Genomic DNA, 17,756 nt, shown 5'->3' on the forward strand with positions numbered 1-17,756 from the left:
GGACATCAGTCTCTCATCTTCCTAATGTGTTCCTGTGTGTGTTTCTGTCCCTTTGTGATCTTCCAGAAAAAGAGCAAGCTGCATTACCACATAGCAGTCATCATCAACTACCTGGGCCACTGCATCTCTCTGGGAGCCCTGCTGGTCGCATTCATCCTCTTCATGAGACTCAGGTGCGTGACAGCTTTTCAGCGCCATCACCTACATTAGGATATTTTCTTTTGCATAGTGTAGTATGGATAAGTATGATTCTGTATGGGGGGTTTTCCGATGTGTATCATGCGTAGTACCTGTTTTATTAGTACCACCTCAGTTTTATGTAAACCATGCCAATAAAAAACGGGATGTGTAAACATTTCAGATACTGATTGACCAGAGACAATCATCACTGCCTATGCTATTGGAATTGTGACGTGAGATACAAAACCCAGAGTCATTTGTGATCTCCATCAGTTGATCTTCTTGCACAACCATGGTGGATTCACCTGATTTGTTGATCAATGAGTTTTGGATCCATTCTTTGGCAGTTCATAGGTCCTTCTTTGGGCCTTTTCCCCTTAGCAAAGAAACGTCTATTTGTTACTCATTTTGCTGCTTATTGGTTAAATTTGGGTCCTCAAGTGACCGAGAGAATACGATAATTTTTCAAAATGAAAGACTTTTCAAAATAAAAGATCGTTCAGACTCAGATAATAAATAAAACAGAAATATTTAATGATTTCTTGTGCCCGGTGGTTGAGGACCACTGCATTAAATGGTTTTAAATACTTTCTATGGAGGCAACCACTCTTAGCTTGACAATTCTTAATTTCTCTGGATTTACTAGATTTATTATCTCCTCATCGAGAAGCTTAGAACTGCTGCTACTGTTTTGTAAACAAGTTGATGAAAAGTGAGGTTTAACAGTACTGTAATGAATTTGTTTTGTTTTCTTAGTTCAATTTTTAAGAGGTGGGCTATTGCTTTATTGTTCAAGAAACCTAATAGAATAATTTTTCGTTTAAAGGTGAAGGGTGTAATTTCTGTACCACTTATGGAATGGTGGTATGGTTTCACTTATGGTTTCAGACAGGCTCCACAAACACTTCCCCATGTGTAATTGGCTGGATAATCAAATAGACTCATCGAACAAAGCAGTGTTTTGATGGGGAACAGGCAGTGCATTGGAACAAGTAACATATATCACACTTTGGTTTCAGTTTTCCATATTCTTGCTTGCAGATTTTTTCCTAATTAATTAGAAAAATATTGTTTAGAGACAAGTGTTTCCATATTGTAAATGCTACATTTAGCTATGAAATGTGCAGCTTTGGTCATAAAAAATGTGATGAGAAGAGTTTGTTGAAATTACATTAAAATCTGTTGCAGTTTGATTTTTTTTGTTACAGATGATGCCATCTTGGCAGATTTGAGTGCAGTTTGAGACAGTGACTACGTGGATCAGTAATCAAATTATTTGCGTAATCTAGACAATAATATGATTTTGAATGTTCCTTTCATGATCCCGTTTTACATGTTATAGCACATGATTTGATTAACGTCATTGCGTCACCATGCTATCCACATTTACGGCAGAGTTTTGTGCAATTTGGGAAGTTTCATTTTTAATTTGTCGACTTAAACTACAGTTTGGCACTTTCACTTTTATTCAGGAACATATCATTATGCCCATGTGACAAATGAGATATTGGATGCAAGGAACTGTGAAAGAGTGTAGTTTTAATGGAATTTGATACTGCACGCCATATTGGAAAATAAACCTCCAATGCAGGTGTTTGTGGTCCTTCACTGTCTCGGTCGGTGCAGAGAATATTGTCAAACAGCCGTGTGTATATGGAATATCCTGTCACAAAACTTGTCGAAAATCCTACACGATGGTAATAGATTTTTGATTGCAGTGTTTACATGTCTGCACTTCAATAATGCGACTAAAATCGCCATACTCCATGTCTTAATCCGATTTCTGTTTAATTTGATTATGACCCTAATTGAATTAAATTCATCAAAAAATTGCTGTTTAAATGGTAGACTCTTAATCAGAGTATTGTCTTAATCGTATTATTGGTGTCCATGTAAACATACTCAGTGTAAAGGTCAAGGATTCATTTGAAACTGTAGCAAGACATTTATGTTAATAAATATGCAATAAAATAAATAAAACATAATGTAAATAAAGTATATTAATCAATTTGAATTGTATGAATAAAAAGGCATCACAGCGGTGCAGTGGGTAGCATGATCGCCTCACAGCATGAAGGTCGCTGATTCGAGTCCTGGCTGGGTCAGTTGGCATTTCTGTGTGGAGTTTGCATGTTCTCCCCATGTTCCCGTGGGTTTTGTCCGAGTTTCCCCCACAGACCAAAAATATGCCCTATAGGTGAATTGAAAAAAACAAAATTGGCCTTAATGTATGTGTGTGAAAGAGTGTGTATGTGTGTTTCCCAGTGTTGGGTTGTGACTGGAAGGGCATCCGCTGTGTAGAACATATGCTGGATAAGTTGGCGGTTTATTCTGCTGTGGCGACCCCTGATTAATAAAGGGACTAATCTGAAAAGAGAATGAATGAATGAATGTATGTATGAATAAAAATATAAGTATATATAGTATAGTATATACTTTACAGTACTATTTTTTAATTTATTTATAGTGAGCTTGATGTGTTGAGAGTGCAAAATAGTGTATATTTCATTTTTAAATCTGACTGTTGTTGCATGTGAAAATAATAATCCCCGATATCCAGCTAACCCCACAAATGATCCCTTTTCTGGACAGCTCTGTCAACATGTCCGGCATCCTTTGCTGGGATCAACTTTAAATCAGTTTAACCGAGAGGGACACGGGCTCTGCCCCAAACACAAATAAAGGCTGTCTTTCTGTCACATCTCATCAGTACATCAATTGATTTTCCACCCGCTGACAGAAACTATACATCAAGTGACCCGCTGAATGGTGGAGAACAGAGAATTATATATGCTTGCTGGTCGCAGGCTAAGAGCCCTTCTTGCTCTCGGGTTTCTGGGGTCCAAGGACAGCCTGTGCAGGTTATCTCTCGCTTGACAAGGCACCTGAGAAATCGATACGCCACGGGTCAGCAGAGCGCTCCACATCAATGGGATTTTAGACTGATGTTGTAGAAATGAAAATGCTTTACTAGCAAGACAAGGGCACGTGCACTTCTCTACATCTCTGATTATTCCAGTTCTAAAAAATCAAGGTTTAGGGCAGTGTTTTCATAATCATTTACAGTATCCCTATTTTAATATTCAAAATATTGTTTTATAATGTTGCTAATGTTGTTTAATAACAGTATTTACCTTAAGTTTTCATTTTAATTGTCGTAATTAACACTTTTCATTATTTGTTATTATTAATAATATTAAAATATTTAACTCTGTGAATGTGGTTAAACATCAAACTAGTATATGTTTCATTTCAACCTGTAACACACAAGCTAGAATGAGTTTGGCGATCCCTCATAAATCTTTTGTGACCTCAAGTGGGAGTCATGACCCCCAGGTTGGGAACCGTTGGTTTAAGGACAATGACTGGGGGACTTTATCGATCTGGCTGCCATTACTTTCTGATCAGTCAAACAAAGAGACTTATTAGCCTTGACTTTAATTAGCCTGGATCAATTTGCCAAACTGGATGCCACACACTCTAGGATTTACACACACTCTCTTTGGTGTTAGGGGTCACGGATTGAGGCGAGCGAGCTGATCAAATATTCGTGCTGTTTTGGATTATTTAGACTGGATTACAGCAGACTTAATCTGCCTTGATTAATCCGGGGAAGATATTCTGGCATCTTTCCTTGGATTTCCAATCAGAATCATGCTAGGAGTCAGCTGACGCTTTATTAGATGCTGCTTTTCATAACAAGGCCTCCTACTGATTCCCCTCTGTCCGTCTGGATGTTTCTGAGTCGGTGTGTCATGGATGGGTTGAGGTTGGGTTGGAGCACAGAGTGCTAAAGCAGTCCCTCTAGCAGGGAAACGGTGTAATGAAATACACACTGAACAGATGTTGAGGGTAAATGCTGAGTGTTCTTGCACTCACAGTCTCCAGCCATTGTGTGTCTTGCCACAAGGACAGAAGGACAGAAGTATTAAATTGGCTCATTAATCTTTCAGCAGGCTGCATTTTGCACAGTAAGGGTTTCAGGACTTGGAAGTGTTTCTTGTACACCCTTCATGAATATATAATAACAAAAAAAGTATTTTCGTTCATCTTATTGGTAAATATAATTGATAGATTAATTAAATTAATTGAATGTATTGCAATATGTTCAATATAATAAAAATACATTGAGTAAATAGAAAAAAATGGATAGAGTCTATCAATTATGACTGTTTGATATTGAATAATATTAAAATGTATTGATGAATGGTGTTTACCAATTTAAATTCATGGTGACATTATGTAATAAAATACATAAATTATAATATAAAATATGTGGAGAGGTCAGATGCAAAAACCCTTAACCCTCTACCGCATGGTGTTGCCATATGGCAACATGACATTTATGTTCATTTCCCTGCCACTGTTTCTTTAAGACCAACATTGAATTTTTTTTTTGTTGGAAAGAGAAGACCTTAGTGTAGCCAATGATGTGCTTTGGTTAAGTCACATGACATGCTGTGCTTTCTGTAGCGCAATTTCTGACAGACTGGCATTTATTGTGGGTAATTGTTGAATGCAAATGTAAACATCACTAAAAAAGGATCAAATTATGTCAGATCCACAAAAAAATCTGAAACATCACCTCCAGTAAGTTCACAACTCATTTTTTTTATCAAATAAGTTTTCTGTAAATCGATCAAATGTATGTGTTGCCAAAAGGCAACACTGTGCAACAGTGGAACGTGCAATATTGCAATGGGTTAGCTAGCTAGCAAGGTCAGCTATGAACTTTTAAGTTGTAACAATAACAACATGAATGCTAGTAATATATTGTTGCTTAGTTGTATGTTAATGAAATTTGCATTATGGATAAAAACTAGTTTTAATGGCAATACTACTTTTGAATAGATATAAATACAGGGAACAGTGTATTAGCGAGCACCACCATGTGTTATGGTAAGTGAAAGAAGAAAAGGACAGAACTGGCTCTTCCTGCAGATGAAAGTGAGGATGAGAGGATTTAGTGACCATGAGAATGATGTAGACTGGACTTTTGATAAGAGCTGTGATGCAGAAGGTTCAAGTAAGTTAGCTCTGAGGCATATAAGACAGGTGTAGTATAGTTTATAGTATAATAAATAAATATTGTTAGCTAGTAGCTACATTATTCTGATGCATCTGGTTATATTAGACTTGTTATTTATTTGTTATGATATTTACTGAAGAAAATATATATATTTGCTGTATGTTGTATACATGATAATACAATATTATGATTGTTTTTAATAATATTCAGCAAAAAATAATGGAATAAATAAACTGTTGGAATATGAGTTGTTGGAAAGTATGTATATGGTGTCATTCATTAAGTTCAGTGGTAAAGCTTTATAATACTGCAACACCAATTAAGTCATTTCAAACAGCAAAATTATTAATTATAAGGAAAGTTCTATATTAGAAATTTCTAAGTTAGATCCACTATTGGACGTTGTTGCCATATGGCAACATATCATAAAGTACCTTTAAAAAAAGAAATTTTTCCAAACATTTTAACAGCACTTGAAATTAAGCTATTCTAACAAAAGAAAAACAGTCAATTTTTATAGATCTATCATAATGTGTGCAATAGAGGGTTAAGTGCCATCTGAAATTATCTTCTAAAATGAGCATTTTTCTCAGGTTACTATTTGTGTAGGTTCAGTAGTTTTACTTTTGTGAAATAGAATATGTATATTTATTGCCATTAATGTGAAATAACTGAACATAAACACAGGTGGCTGAGAAAAATGCTCATGTACATTATTCATTAAAGTGTGTAGTCCTTAGACTAAGACTAAGCTGTTTTAAGTTAAACTGAATTACTATTACCATCCAGGCATGGAAAGAGTACTAAAAAATTACTTAAGTAAAAGTACCATTACTTGCCCAAAAATGTAGTGCAAGTAGTAAAAGTATCTGTTGTAAATATTACTCAAAATATGAGTACAAAGTAGCCCTTTTAAAAGTATTCAAGAGTAGTGAGTATTACACTATGAAAAGCTGATGCATTTACATGCAGTTTGTGCATGGATAAATAAATATGACATTCTGTGGTGCATTTAGGGACCTATATTTGTTTGTTCGCTCCTTCCTTCCTTCCTTCCTTCCTTCCTTCCTTCCTTCCTTCCTTCCATTGTTTGTTCATTCTGTCCTTCCTTCATTCATTCATTTGTTTCTTCCTTCGTTCCATACTTTATTCGTTCCTTCATTGGGTCCTTTGTTCATTCATTCATTTCTTTCTTCCTTCCTTCCATACTTAGTTTGTTCAGTCCTTTTTTTGAATCCTTTTTTTTATTAATTTGGTTCTTTCTTCATTAGTTCAGTACTTCCTTCCCTCATTCGGTCCTTCCTTTCCTCATTCGGTCCTTCCTTCCATTCCTTGTTCAGCCCTTCCTTCATTCAGCCTTTCCTTCCATTCTTCATTTGTTCCATTTAGTGATTAAGGCTGTTTAGTGATTTCAGTCAAGGCAATTTTGCACACAGCATGTATCATTAATAAAACCAGAAAGAAAGAAAAAACGCTTTGAAACTTCCCCACGGTCATTTGAATTGTCGCATGGATTGCGTCATCAGATTCTGCGCTTCTATTGGTTCTTGGATTGATGCTCATCAAAGCTATTGTCATGCAGGAAAGTGTCTGAAATATTCTGACACTGCCAGAACTTCATCAGAGAAAAGATCTGATCACAACAGGCAATAAGCATCTGTCTGTGAACATGTCAAACCAGAGATCAAAGACCACAGATTTTAGCCTAGGATTTCAGTAATCTTTAAGGATTTCCCAAATTTGTCTCAGATGACAAAATCATGGCTGAAATCTCAGTGTGAGCAGGGCGTTAGCCAATCACCATAGACATGAAAGAAATGAAGTAGTGACTGCAGGTTTAAGGAAAGTATTGGAGTAAAAGTACCAATACTGCACTAAAAATGTACTCGAGGGAAAGCAAAAGTACACATTTTTAAAACTACTTAGTAAATTACAATTCCTGAGAAAAATTACTCAAAGTAATTGGAGAATTTGAAGAGTTCAGATGCAAAAGCCGCTAAACGCCAATTCCGCCAAAAATGAGCTAATGACATTGAGTGAATGCTTTAAGCACGAAGTACATGTTCAACAAATTTGCTTTATAATTATTAAATTTGCTTCTAATTATCTAAATCCCAGCATCAGCGCATTTGGAAATAACAGTTTGTTTGCAAAAGCCACTAAATTCCACTTGCCTATGACAGCAAAAGCCGCTATGTCCCAAGAACCAATTAGAAGGCACAAATCGAATCCTATGTTTTCAATGTAGCAGCGCACCGATACACTGGCTTTTATGAGGTGACATGATGTTTTATTCTGGATCCGATTTCGATTTTAAAAGATGGAGTTTGATAAACTGCATGAGCCTGTTCGACTGTCAGTGGATGGCAAATGAAAACGTGCCTTACCTCAAAACACTGTGCATTATAAAAAAAGAAACCACACTGTACAGTCAGAAGTGTAACATGCATTCATAACTTTGTTTGCGCAGTGGCACTACTTTGAATGAATCCGATTTACAATACATTAAACTGGAACACTGTTTCATGAAAGACAGAGTTAAGATGCCTTTCTTTTATCCCACATGGATGCTATAAGGAATAACATGAGATAAAAAAAGAGACCAAGACCTTGAGTATGGTGAGAACAAATGAATGACAGCTTCTAAAATTGTCTGAGGGACATCCCTTTTTTGCCCAGTAGGCCCACCTTGTGATTTATCTGCTAATGTGAGCTATTTTTTAAAAGACAAAAGATAAATATAATGCATAAAACTATACATTTATATAAGCCTACTTAATATCACCTATACATCTGATATGCCTTTTATATTAATGGACAATGCACAGATATTGATGTTTTACAATGTTTTCAACTACAATATTTGAATCTAGCAAGCTTAGTTTACAATGTTTACATTGCTCTACTCGCATTAAATCTAAATACCAAATATCAGAAATGACAACAGATTTTTAAGATTTAATTAATGTCAGTTTTGATGCTATTGATTACTGCATTTACGTGACAGATTTCATTCATTCATTTTCCTTCTGCTTTTTTCCCTGGTTTACCACAGTGGAATGAACCGCCACTTACTTGAGAGATGTATTCTTAATTTTAGGTGGTTTGTGTAATGTGTTTTATGTTTGGTAAAATAATTTGTAATTGCATCTTTAGTCATTTTTCAACTAAATACACTGTCTTGTCCCGATAGGTGGATTTTGAGGTTTTTGCAAAAAAAGCAGAGGTGGATTTAGTTGGTTTTGACACAAAAGAAAATCTGATTGGTTAAAAACCAAAGAATTGTCTAAAGTGGCATTTATGAAAAAATATATTTTATTTACTAGATAATAGCATTTTCATTACAAATAAAATGAAACTTCTGAGCCTAATTATAGGAGCCTGATAAAAAAATACTCATTTACAAGAAAAGCGGTCTAATGGATTTAAAGGGTTTTGCATCTGAACTCTTTATTTGTAATTTGTTACTTTACACCATTTGTTGCTGGGAAAAAAGTGACATATACAGTAATGACAGACCTGTCTCTTAGAGAGCCTGCCAAATGAACCACACTGGCAATAGCACTGGCTTCAAACTAGCACCTGGTTCATGTTCATGGAAAAGTAGTAGCATAAAGGTAAATAGTCACATGGGGCTACAAGGAATCAAGGGGCCCCAATAAATATCCTACATAAATTATACTGTACATGGGCAGCTGACTCTTGACTGAACAGGTTAAAGTAAGTTACAACATTAGCAGAGGAGAGATAATAAGGGGAAACTGAGTCAAAGTTTTGTCAGGAATCAATTAATAATGAAACGTTACCCTAGAATGCAGAACAACTGAGAAAGAATGTGGCCAATTCCCCAAAGTCTCTTTTTTATTTTACACAGCCAACCACCGCCATTTCACTGCTATCAGCCAACAATGTCAGCTCTGCTGCAGCTCCTCTCTCACTAGAGTCAGGCATGAGTTTGAAAGGGCCTTTGGGTTTACCTATCTCCCAGCCTCAGAAAATGACAATATGCCAGTGAATGGAGCCCACAACCAACTCAAAACTGACACAAACAGCACACGGGCAATGCTAATGAATGATGATCCTGCATTTTGGCCAAACAATTCCCACAGTGATGCCATAGAATAAATACAGTATGTTTTGGTTCTTTTCAGTGAATGGCTCTTAATACCATCGATCCCCATAAGAAAAATCTATTGTTTTAAGATGTGGTGAGCTTGTTAATTAGTTAGTTATAAATAGGCTGTGAAATGATTATTTATTTTTTTTTTTTAAATGTGAATTAATTAGTATTTTATTTAACACGGAGACTTTATTTTTTAAGGTTATTTAAGTGTAAAAAAGGATGATTGTTTAATGAAAGAGAAAGCAGACGGTTACAAAGGTAAAAGAGTGCACAAGTTACACCTGCAGAAAAACAACAAATTTAACTCACGGTTTTTAACGAAGGTCAAAACAAATGCGGAGAAGCTTTGTGAAATAATAATGCAGCACAATCACAGATAATACTATCCAGAAAGGATATTTTTAAAGAGTTGTATTTGTCCCATGATTTCAACCAGGGCTATTTGACAGAAAACAAAATTACCTTTAATTTCTATGGGATTAAAATCTGAAATGTTACATGACTTCCTCAATGAAATCCAGATCTGTTCAAATAGGCTTTAACAAAGCAGTATTTGGTCATTTTTATTATTAATATGTTTGTTTTTGCCAGAGGGCATGTTTAGTGAAATTTAACAGGACACATTCTATTCTAGTTAGAGTCATGCAAAAAACAAACAGTCGCTGTTTTCAGGAACTTGATTTGTTTTTGTTTTAAATGAAAGCTCTGATTGTCTGAAATTGTAAAGCATTATTCAGTTTAGTTAGACCCACATAATCAAAGGCATTGAGATTTCAAAGGAAAAAAAATACATGCACCACTTTCGCAAGGAAAGTACTTTTTATAGACCTTTCCTTGTGGATTAATGATTATGCAAACAGCCTGGATTTTTCAGCTTGCGTTTTTATAGTTTATTCTGAGGCATTATATCAGAGAAATGCTACAGTTTGTACTGTCATATTGCCTCTCTGAATTCCCTTCAGCCTCAGAGCCCGGAGGGCACATGTAAGAAGGCTTTTGTGTCACACAGGACAGGAAGGTACTCTCAGTCTAGCCTTTAGTCAAGAAACAGCATGACAAAAGCTGGCTTGTCAGTGTTATCTTGACCCGAGCTGTGTCAGCGGTGCCACCCATTGCAGCTTTGCTCTCCTTTTATACTTTGATGCCTCCTGCATTTTTCCCCAGCACCTCTAGCTCTGTGAATGACGGAGGAGCAGGGTTAAACTTTGCTGACAGGTGAGCGCTGGTGCAGAATATACAGTCCATTCCAGAAATTACCTTGGAGGCTGCTATTTTTTTATTTATTTATAAAAGTGTTTTCAGAGATGGTGTTTTCTCTGGTCTGACCTGACACACTGTGATCTTCACATCTCCAAATGAATATAAATCAATCTCATCATTTATTTTTAAGATTATAAATAACTGACAGGATTTATTTTCACTATTTGTGATGAAGATGATTAGCCCTCCTATAAATTAATTTTTTCTCAAGCATTTTTCAACTGATGTTTAACAGACCAAGGAAATTTACATATGTATTATATATGTTTATTTATTTAAATGGAATAAAATACTATAGTATATAAAACATAGTATTTTTATATTTCTGCTCTGTGTAAATAGGCACTAAGTATCCTAACTGGATTTACTCTGTATGATCAAGCACTTAATTGTTCGTTCTTCATTTAATGGACTAATGAATCGCTAGTACTTTGTGGCAATCGTCGAACTGGATCTTAGTTAAATACTAGATGCACAATTTAGTCAATAATTACTATTGCGATTATTCTTTAAAACAACATTGATCATCTGATAATGCTGATGGTATTTGATTTAGACATCAGAGCTACAAGAAAAACAATATCAAATCTCTCAGGGTCTCAGTCTCTAAGGGTCTTTACATAAAGACCTCTTTAAGCAAATCAGAGAATTTTCAGTTGAACTAAAATTGAACTGAATAGGAAAAATAAAAAAGATACAAGATGTCTTGGCAATAACAGTATAGCAGAAAATAGGTTTAAAGTGAAATGAGGTTTTGACTTTCAGGTTTATTTTGTTGTCCCATTAAAGCTAATCTGATTTAAGATTCAAGTTCAGGTTAAATGTAGAGCATGTACTCAAATAATACTATGTACTGAAATTCCATGACTATCCATCGATGGTAACAGTAGTGTGAAGTAACAAAATTAAACTACTCAAATTATTGTAATGAGTAATTTTTCTTAGGAAATGTAATTTACTAACTAGTTTTAATAATGTGTACTTTTACATTCCCTTGAGTATATTTTTAGTGTTTTACTGGTGCTTTCACTCCACTATAATCTTTCAGCCTGCAGTCACTACTTTATTTCTCTTTATATATATATATATATATATATATATATATATATATATATATAATTATTTTTAGGGGGTTTTCACCTGTATTATGATAGGACTGTAAAGATTTTAGACAGGAAAGCATTGGGAGCAGAGAGAGGGGAAGAATCAGCAAAGGACCCCGAGCCGGAAACCGAACTCGGGTTACCACGAGCACGTCGGTGCTATATGTCAGCGCACAATACCACTAGGCTATTTATTTATCTCTTGTTTATGGTGATTGGCTAAAGTAGAAAAAAATCTGTCCTGCGGTTCTTGTCCAATCAAATCAAACATAGAAAGTAAATCGCATCATACCGAACTACCTCAAGACTTTATAAATGCAGCAAGCCTTTTGGAGGCATGAAAAATGTCCAAGAAGATGTGGAAAATCTTATAAAATGCAAGCAATGACTGTTTATTGACTTGATGTCACTGATGAAAAAATGACGGATGTCAACTATATGGTGACTGAATTTACCAAACAGGCTTAAACAATAACTAAATAGAACGAATGAAGAATATAAGCTACATGAAGAAGGGCCGAACAAGGAATGAAAGTAAGGACCGAATGAGGGAAGGAAGGACCAAATGAATGAAGGATTCAAGGAAGGATTGAACAAACGAATTAAGTAATGATGGAACGAATGAATGACTGAACAAAGGACCTAATGAAGGAAGGAACAGAAGAATGAGTGAATGAACTAATGAATGAGTGAACCAATGAAGGGAGGAACAAAGGTGGGAGAATAAAAATGCGGAGGCACCAAATAGAAAGCTTATGGCATGAACAATATGTTGCTATTAATGTTAATAACTTTACTAACCTATATCGACATCCAAACACAGCAAATCCAACACGTGCATGTAACACACCATAGTTTGTATAGGCGCAGATTGCGAGTGAAAATAACAGGTTCATGTAGCACACCGTAACTTGTACGAGATATACAGAGAGTACTAGAAAGAATAGTCTGTGATACTATGTTCAGCGTTGTATTTTGCTGATATTTCAAATTTGGTGCCTAAAACTGTTTCTGTTCATCTTGTTGGCCACTGTAATGCTGCCCTCAGCCCCTGACTCAAGTGATTCTTACATCTAGCTCTGCAGTGTTTTGGGGCTACTTAAGAACCACTTTTCCCAGTTCAGAGCTGGTCCTTTGGATGTTAGAAGACAAACAATTTCGAACTAGGCTGAACCAGCACTCCAACTGCCTTGATGGATAAAGGGGTATTATTTGGCCAAGTGCATGGTGAAGCCGTGCAGATATAACTTGTTAGTCGAGCACATCAGGGGATTGGATTGAGATCTGGGAATTTAGAGGATGGACAACACCTTAATCTTGTTTTTCAAGCCATTTTGAACAATAGGTCAATTGTGGCAGGGAATATTATCCTGCTGAAATAGGTCATTTCCACCACTGTCATTAAGGGTGTACCTGGCCTCAATAATGTTCAGGTAGGATGCATAGGTCAGATTTACATCTCCAGAGTTTCAAATTAGAACATTGCTCAGTGCATCACACTCCCTCCACCGGATTGTTGTGTCCCACAGTGCATCCTGGTGCCATCACTTCAAAGTAAACAATGGACACGTACTGTACATGCAGTATCCACATGATGTAACACAAACAAAACTCATTTGACCACGTGACCTTATTCTAATGCTCCAAACCCCAATTCTGATACTTGTATAGCCATAGCAGCCCCATGTGCACAGTTTAATATGCTGTGTTGTACCACATTGTACCACATTTTATCAACCAAAAATATTTTACGACAATCAGTAGTCTTGACTTGACGGTTTCTTGCAATATTCACTGTGCTTAAACTCCCTTTTTTTCTAATGACAGTGAAAAATCTTCAACTATTCTGTCATTTTGTTCATAAAAGAACAACACTATTCAAAATAGTAAAGTTTCTTTTTTATTTGTGGATACTCGCAAATACAGCAAAATATAACAGAGTTAATTGAACCAAGAAAACTTTCACTTTTAGTCATCTCAGTTTGCATAGTCTATTGTGTAGAATTGCATTGTAAATAATGAATAAATCTGTGAAGAAAGTCTACATGTCCTGCTTATTTCCTATATATTTTGCTCAAAGATCATTAAGGATAATTATGTTTCTTTGTTGTAAACTTCCGTAAAGAGGTTTGTGAATGATTGCTGCATTGTTGTGTGACAGACATGGGCAATATGGGCGACCCCACAATCGCCCACTGCTCCGCTCTTCACTTTTGTCTGCGACACCAACCCTCAACACCCCCCCCCCCCCCTTCCCTCTCCACTTTCATCAACGACACTACCCCCCCCCCCCCCCTTTTTTCACTTTCGTCTGTGAAAGGGCAGCATGAACACCATTAGGGTGGCACAACTGTCATTGGCATAGAGCACCAGTTAAGCTTGCGATGGTACTGGTGACAGGTTATTTTGTGGACATTTTCACACCCCTAAACATGATGTGGCACAAAACTGTGATTAACCTGTTAAAAAAAAAGCTGTTTAACCTGTCAGTCAAATAGCATCGTGGGCATTCCTGGACCAATCAAAGCAGTCAAAGTTCCCAAATCTTCGCCCATAGGCCTGAGGTCTGACTATGTAAGACTAAGGGCAGTTTGAGCTAAAGTTTGCAGGACAATGGCCCTCCAGAACTGAGTTTGAACATTCCTTCATTCTCCTTCAGCTTAGTTCCTTATTTTTCAGGAGTTGCCACAGCAGAATGAACCGCCAACTGTTCCAGTGTATGTTTTACAGAGTGAATGCCCTTCCAGCCGCAACCCATTACTGGGAAACACCTATATACACCAAAGGTGGAGAGAGCGTCAAAGTAGCCAGATGTCATTCATTTTTAATGGGAGCCGGTGGTGATAAGCATCAAGCAGCGGCACTGCACGCGGTGTGGGCGTCGAGGAGAGTTGAAGTCAAGTCAACTTTATGGTGATGAGCTATGACACGGTTCGGCGGCAACCAGTCGAAATTGTCCACCAATTGAGGGGAGTCCAGAGAACACAATCCTGCACTGTAAAACCCAGCAGTCAACTTAATCAAGTGAAATGAGTGTAGTTAACTCAAAATTTACTGAAATTTAATCCTACTCATTTGAAAAGAGTTTTGAACTCAGTGTTGAAAGTAGTGAGTTAATGAAATACCTCATTACTTCTACTTAAATAGAATAAGTTCACAGTACTCGTGTATATATATATTACTTTTTTAACTCAAATGGTTTGTACCAATCGGTTTCCTCAAACGGTTTGAGTTGCCTTAACTTATTGGGTTTTACAGTACTCAATTGGTTTGAGTTCTCTTCATTTACTGGGTTTTAATGTGCTCAAATTACTTTGTTTACTCAGATTAAGTTCACAGTACTCATTACGATTAGTTTTAGAACTTAAATGTTTTGTTGCAATCGTTTTTTCAAATGGCTTGAGTTACCTTCACTTTTTGGGTTTTACAGTGTGTGAACTTTGGTTCCGACCACAGTTGTTCCCAAGGGTTTGATTATTGCGGTCGCTGGATTTTCAATTATTTGTGATGTTTTCTCACAGCAACATACATAAAAAAAATAATAATAAATTTGTTGCAAGCTGATGTGCTTTTAATGTTATTTTCTTTTTTTCTTTAAAAAAGCTGGAATCTTATGCAAACTATAACGACATTACAAAACATTATTGTTGCTTTAGAATATTTCAGACATGGACCCATATTGGACCCATTAAGTGAAGCAAAGCCACACCACATGCAACAACTTAATCTTCCATAGTTAAATTAATTTGATCAACAACATTTTTACGCTAGTAAGCATGTTTTTATGCGGGAATGTAACTGATTGTCTGTAACGGCCCTTTTTTAAATACCAGATCAAGGTAGCGAATTTTGACATTCTCGCCGGCGGAGCAGTGAAGGCAGACAGTGTTGTTGCCAGAGCGAAATTTAATCCTCTCACCGCCTTTGGTGTGAACGCTCAGATACACTACGGCCAATTTAGTTTATTCAATTCACCTATAGCGCATGTCTTTTGGACTGTGGTGGACACCGGAGCGAACATGGGGAGACTCCACACAAAAATCCCAACTTGCCCAGCCGGGAAACAAACCAGCAACCTTCTATCTGTGAGGCAACACTGCTAACCACTGAGTCACCGTGCTGCCCTGAGTTTGAACTACACTGTTTTAATCCACCCAGACCTTAACATGTGGCCCTCATCGGAAATGATCAATATCATTGGCTTCATTTGTGACTGATCATAATCTCATCAGTGTGTATCTATACCAAAGATTTATTGTAGACTGTATTTAGTCACTCTTGAAACATTCAAAAGTTATCCTACGTTAAGCTGCATTAGATGAGGAGGACCTCTGCTTTTCTATTCCTGTCCATGCTTACGCAATGAGGGTCAGCAGGGTGATGGAGTCAGCAGACCTCAGAGCACATGGCCGCTGTATGAGTCTGTGGCACCTCGCCAGAACCCCCACTGTACCGTACGAATGGACAGACAGGTCTCTCTTACTGGGCCCCAGCACGGGACGTTACCAGTACATCTGCACACCATTTGAGCTCAAGGACGCTCTAGGAGGCTCATTCCTCCTGTGCCGCAGGCTCTTCGCAAAGCAGCCACGGCTTGTTAGTGCCGACCCCCTGCAGAGAAAGCGGCCTGCTTGAGCTCGCCACAGTTTATGATTTTTTTGTTACTGTGTTTATAGGTTAAATTTGGAACACTCAGTCCTTTTGCCTGTGACTCTTTTCGAACATTAACCTCAGTAGATCTGATTGTGGAGACTGATTCATAGCAAGCGCTCTAAGCGGCCGATTATTCTTGAAAGGACACATCTTAAGCAGAAAAGGCCTGGTGCAGTGGATCAATAGGAAGTGAGTGATGAGGGGGAGGACTTGAATAGACAGCTGTGATAACGCACTCCTATTAGCGCAGGCAGTGGGAATACTTATAACAAAAATACATGTGGTTGTGAGCAAGCGAAGGAAGGGTGCGAGACCCATGCAAAGAAAAGGAAGAAAGGAAGAGATGCTCAAAATGATTGTGTGTGTGTGTGGGGTCAAGTGTTTAAAGAATAATGTTTTGCTCTTGGATTAAATTGAACTGTATCAAGCTGAAAAGCAACACTGTTGTCTTCTGTAGAGATGCTAATAGTTAAACTTTTTTCGATATAGACTTAAGTGATGTAGCATTTAAACAGCTTGGGTGGTGGAATAAAAAAACCAGACCTTTTCCTGCCAACTTGGGTCTTGCTATGCTAAAACATAGGCCTGTGGGCACACACTTATCCTCTCCGGCCACCAGCACCCACACAGTTTCAACTATACAGTTTCCAAGCTACTTTTATTTCCTTGTCATTAACAGCTTGTTTGTGTTTAGGTGACAAAGCTTTGCTTCATTGCGATATAAATCAGCAAATGATACTGATCATACGTAGTATAAATAATACAGCAGAGTAAAGTGATCCAGCAGAATGATTCTGCTCAAACTGTCATAGTCCCACAAATGGGATGTTTTTTTTAGTACTTAATTAGTGAAGTTAAGTTCAGAGTTGGGAAAAAAATGTATAATTTTCATATCGTATATATTTTCAAGTGTGAGCTTAAAAGCCTCGAAGGCAGGGGTCTCAAACTCAAATTGCCGGAGGGCCATTTTAGTGACTGACAATTCATAGGAGGGCCGTTTTAACAATCAAGTTCTAGAAAAAAAGTGGAAACCTGACATTGATGCACCTTAGGACAACAGACATGATATTTCAAGCATTACCTGTCACCAGTGATGATGCAAATCAGCATGTTTATCTTGTCACACATCAGCTGCTGAAATATATCTGTGGCTGTTGAGTGTGTGGACAAGCATTAGACACATACTCAGTCATTTTTCCACAGAGTATATGCAGTCAAAACTCTAGATTTGTGTTTCTTGTTGTACATATTGAAGGAGTACTTTAAATTACTATGAAAATAATACAAATAGTGTGCATGATATGTATTATTCTGTCCCAACCAATTGTATTGTCCCGATAGCATAAGAACAGTACAAAGCAGTTTGGGTAATTTGCAATTGTTCTTTTCAATATCTTTTTTTTTTTTT

General features: G+C 36.9%; 1 protein-coding gene across 1 annotated transcript in view; it reads left to right on the plus strand.

Moving 5' to 3' along the window:
* crhr1 (corticotropin releasing hormone receptor 1) overlaps nt 1–17,756 on the plus strand; it is a 233,294-nt gene that overhangs the window by 154,035 nt on the left and 61,503 nt on the right. The window contains exon 6 of the mRNA XM_056453349.1: nt 67–173. Within this exon, the coding sequence (XP_056309324.1) occupies nt 67–173 (107 nt within the window). The remainder of the gene's footprint in view (nt 1–66; nt 174–17,756) is intronic.

This window comes from Danio aesculapii, chromosome 3 (assembly GCF_903798145.1).
Source record: "Danio aesculapii chromosome 3, fDanAes4.1, whole genome shotgun sequence".
NCBI classification, from domain to species: Eukaryota; Metazoa; Chordata; class Actinopteri; order Cypriniformes; family Danionidae; genus Danio; species Danio aesculapii.